The sequence below is a fragment of the Penaeus vannamei genome, chromosome 18 (assembly GCF_042767895.1).
Source record: "Penaeus vannamei isolate JL-2024 chromosome 18, ASM4276789v1, whole genome shotgun sequence".
In the NCBI taxonomy this organism is placed as follows: domain Eukaryota; kingdom Metazoa; phylum Arthropoda; class Malacostraca; order Decapoda; family Penaeidae; genus Penaeus; species Penaeus vannamei.
In genome coordinates this window covers 19,241,539-19,246,538 of record NC_091566.1, presented here as the reverse complement: position 1 = coordinate 19,246,538, position 5,000 = coordinate 19,241,539, and the positions used below count along the sequence as shown (strand labels likewise).

The 5,000-nt window shown below is 27.9% G+C and overlaps 1 protein-coding gene across 5 annotated transcripts in view; it reads right to left on the bottom strand.

The window, feature by feature from the left end:
• LOC113808814 (START domain-containing protein 10) overlaps positions 1–5,000 on the bottom strand; it is a 32,535-nt gene that overhangs the window by 22,116 nt on the left and 5,419 nt on the right. For all 5 annotated transcript variants that reach the window (XM_070132958.1, XM_027360303.2, XM_070132960.1 and 2 more), the window contains 3 exons: positions 2,230–2,370; positions 1,718–1,865; positions 1,403–1,555 (listed from right to left, as the gene is read on the bottom strand). In XM_070132958.1, coding sequence (XP_069989059.1) covers positions 1,403–1,555; positions 1,718–1,865; positions 2,230–2,370 — 442 coding nt within the window. The remainder of the gene's footprint in view (positions 1–1,402; positions 1,556–1,717; positions 1,866–2,229; positions 2,371–5,000) is intronic.

Below are 5,000 nucleotides of genomic sequence, written 5' to 3'. Positions count from 1 at the left end.
ATATATATAAATATATAAATATATATATATATATATATATATATATATATAGATATATTTATATATATATATATATACATATACATATACATATACATATATATATATATACATACATATATATATATATATATATATATATATATATATATATATATATATATATATATATATATATATATATATACATATATATACATATACATATATATACATATATATATATACATATATATATATATATATATATATATATATATATATATATATATATATATATATATATATATATATATATATATATATATATGTATATATATATGTATATATATATATATGTATATATATATGTATATATATATATATGTATATATATATATATATGTATATATATATGTATATATATATGTATATATATATGTATATATATACATACATATGTATATATATATTTATATGTATTTATATATGTATATATATGTATATATGTATATATATGTATATATATTATATATATATATGTATATATACATATATGTATATATACATATATGTATATATAAATATATGTATATATACATATATGTATATATACATATATGTATATATACATACATACATACATACATATATATATATATATATATATATATATATATATATATATGTATGTATGTATGTATGTATGTATGTATGTATGTATGTATGTATGTATGTATGTATGTATGTATGTATGTATGTATGTATGTATGTATGTATGTATGTATGTATGTGTGTGTGTGTGTGTGTGTGTTTTGTTATGCTAATTATTAATGATATTTCAGGGCATGACATATTTACACATTTATAATTTGTTTATTTCATGGCATTAGCTACAGCCCAGTACTAATGAAATACAAAAAGAAATGTATCGTGAATTGTAGTAATGAGTATTGAATTCAAAATAATATGGTAATGAGGACTTGAATGTGTAATATAATATTTTGAAAGATGCATTCCAATAATTTAATTAAAATGTTATTCAAAATATTTTTCAAAAGATATTGAAATAAAAAATCTCATAAAGAAGGAAATTTATGCAAGCCACACACATGCTATAACGCAAACACATATACGAATAATAAATCTTGTGAAAGACAATACCAATGCATATGAAGTTACAGATTTTCAGTTAACAAACATTTCATTTCCAAGGAATAAATATGAAAAAAAGAATTTAAAAAAATAAATAATAATAATAAAATGAAAAGTCTGATAGAAAATATTTACACATTTCCACATTTTTACACTGATAAAAGGGTAAAATACAGGCACATATTCTCAGGCCACACACACATCCACTCACACAAGGAAATGTACAATTCCTGCTATACTGACTGCTTTTACAAGAGATTCTCCTTACCAGTGAGGTGTGAGAGGCCACGAACAAAGCCCTTCCTTGGAGGGTACTGGTGGTGGAACACAGAATGATTCAAGACATACAATTCACGACCAGTGTCAAGCCAGGACCTTTGCAGGACGAAGTCTCTGTTTTTGAGAGGTGCAGGACAAGCGACTAAAGAGTGGGGAAGAGAAGGTCTTTATATTATTTCTGAAGAATTTTGCGTAAGTCTTATCATTGACAATCAATTCCATCCCATAACCACTCAATGTCCAAAGAAAAATCATTAAGAAATAACATACAATGAGAAAAAAACAACAAAGTACAAACACTCACTTGCATAGTATGAGACATCATTATTTGGGTTCAGGTAGCCTACATCAACAGACTTGATCATGTGTTTGTCCCACATCTGGCGATAATGTGGGTCATGGAGGACATCATACAACACATTTGCGTCAATATCAGTGTACACAGTGCAAACCTGTTTGAATAGAGATTTACAAATGTCACTTATCAAACCTGCCTAATGTTCTATTAAAGTTAGTCCTACATCCAAGTGGATATAGGGGACAAAAACATACAAGAACATGCGTATTAAGCCTCTGGATGGTCTTGTACAGTGTACAGTTTCTTACATCTCATTCTTCTATAAATCACATAAATTCTTATTTCATCACATACTGTAATTTCTATAGATATTTCATTTTGTGTTGCTAATGACAAAATTGTAATATAGTTCTTAATATACAGAATGGCTTGTCCAACTAGAAATGCTTTTACATTACAGATAATACACATCTATTGTAACACTGCAAGAGTTTAGTAAGAAAAGCATAAAAAGTTACCTTGATCATTTGAAAGGTTGAATTTTTGGTTGGTCTGGTCCACACTTTGGTAGGAGGATGGTTGTAGGCTAGAGACCAGCCATCATGACAGTCACACAGTTGCTTCAGCCGCTCAAAGTCCCTGTCCTCTGCTACTCGCACCTTTTCATGGAGATAAAAGCTGTGATTTCATGGAAATTAAAAATGGGGGAACAGAACTACAGAAACAAGAGAAAAGCAAGAGGGAAAACCTATAGCAATTTGCAGTAATACCTTAAAATAATACCTTTGAATTAAAAACACTGATTCTGAAAAAAAGGAAAAGGAAAATGATGATAAAAGATACCTCTATGAAGTGGACAAATAATCATATCAATATAAGAAAAACTATTTGTATATAATTTATCAAAGCAATTTCCCTAACTGATATACAAAATTCTAATGCACTGAATATTATACAAAAGTTTCTTATTTTTTCACTGCCCTACAACTATAAGGTAAACAGTTCATAAAAAAGAAAGAAAGAAAGAAAAATCTGATCTGATCTGATATATCAATGAATCACAATAATGATAATAGCTAATAATAATACCATTAGTAATAATAATACAAACATACACAAAGCAAACCATCCAATGAAATGTAAGGGAAATGTAAAATCAATGCAGATATATGAAAGACTATGAAAATATAAGCCAATGATTGGATCAAAGATAAAAATAACTTAAATCCTATCATACCAGTCACTTTGTCTTAACAGCTGAGGTAATAGCACGATCCAGAGATTATGGAAAAAGCCCAAATTCAAATTGGCTTTCTAATTTTGAGTATGAAGATATGTAAACTGAGTAGAGGAGTCATTGGTCACCAAGATTTGATATTTTCAATAAGTCTAAAAATGAAAATGATTACTGCAATGTTATTAAAGCAAAATGTACAACATATTCAGTATGATATTTTTGGAAAGTGACCACTATCTTAGAATAATTTGAGCTTTTATTTTATTTTACTTATTTATCTATTTTATAACATCAGATTGAGGAATCAACACACAGTTATTCAAAAGTTAAAATACTACCATGAATTGAAAATATGAAAGAACATGTTTTCGTATTAATACAATTCATATTCTGGAGAATGAAATATGAAAAAAATTACTCCTCATTTTTTCTCTACTGACCGTGTAAAATTGAATATACAGTCTTTTGTTATGAACTAAATTAAGAATAGACCTGTGACTGTGTTACTCTCTCTTAACCCACCCACTCCGGCCAATCACATCATGGTTTGACCATCCTTCACGCTAGCAACATCCTAGCTCATCAAGAGCAGTCGAGTTGCGAGTGGGTTAACTGAGAGGGTCACTTATGACTAAAGGTGGTAAGTCATGCACATATTTCAGACTGTAAAAGCAGTGCAATACAGTGTAAATATCCTTATAGTATATACATAATGCCCTAAAAACAAGATTTCTAAAAGAAAGGCTCAGTAAACACTATTTGGTTTTATACTTTAATAACATATACTCTTCTCTTAAGGAATCCATTGTTTACATAAATAGATAATGAAATTCATGCAGAATAAAATATGATAAAGATCCCTTTTTATTCCTCACCTTGTGCACTATGACAGCAGAATGAATTTCCTGCTTTGTAAAATATAACTGCAGTTTCTAAAAAAAGAAATCTATCCCATATATCACTACTTTAGTCTAGGACTTGGGACATGGTACCAATGTTGAAGCACGCATGTACATAAATAAACACGCATACACACATTACAATGAGTATAAATGAGCTGAGTAGCCCCTATTTTTTTTATTATAAAATACAAATAACTTACACAGAATTTTCTTTTTAACAATTATTTCATGTATATACTAATACATTAACTAGAAAAAAGATATGCACTTATGCATTCATATAACACACAGACACAGACACACAGACACACAGACACACACACACACACACACACACACACACACACACACACACACATACACACACACACACACACACACACACAGACACACACACATAGACACAGACACAGACACACATACAGACACACACACACACATACACACACACTCAAATTATATATATATATATATATATATATATATATATATATATATATATATATTATATACATATATATATATATATATATATATATATATATATATATATATATATATTTATATATATATATATATATATATATATATATATATATATATATATATATATATATATACACATGACCCTTCACATAACCATATTAACATTATGCTTGATCATATTCACTTGGATATACTGTATCGTAACAGGCTAGGACATGGTGTGTACGGCTGCAGGTGAAAACCCTATTATACAACCCTAAGTGCAATGCAGTGCAGTACCTAAAAATGCAAGGTGCTTTCTAAGCACTAATGCTGCATTTAAAATATTTTCAGACAATTCCATGCAAGGTGCTCTATCATAAAGACTGAAAAATATAAACAGGGTAAAAATAATTTGTTGTCACTATCAGTTCATTATAAAAACTCCATTACTAAGTGTTTTGAGATGCCATATAAAATGTGTTAAATATCTTTCTTCTCTTAGGATATTCATTAGTCATCTCCACATAGTCCACACTCCAACTGCACAATAATATGACTATCTCACATACTAAAGTTACAGATAATGAACAAACATTTCCAAGATTACATTGTATGATGTGAACGTTATGCCTCTCTTTGTACATAATGTCACTCACAAAGAAATTTAGTAAAGAAATTTTGA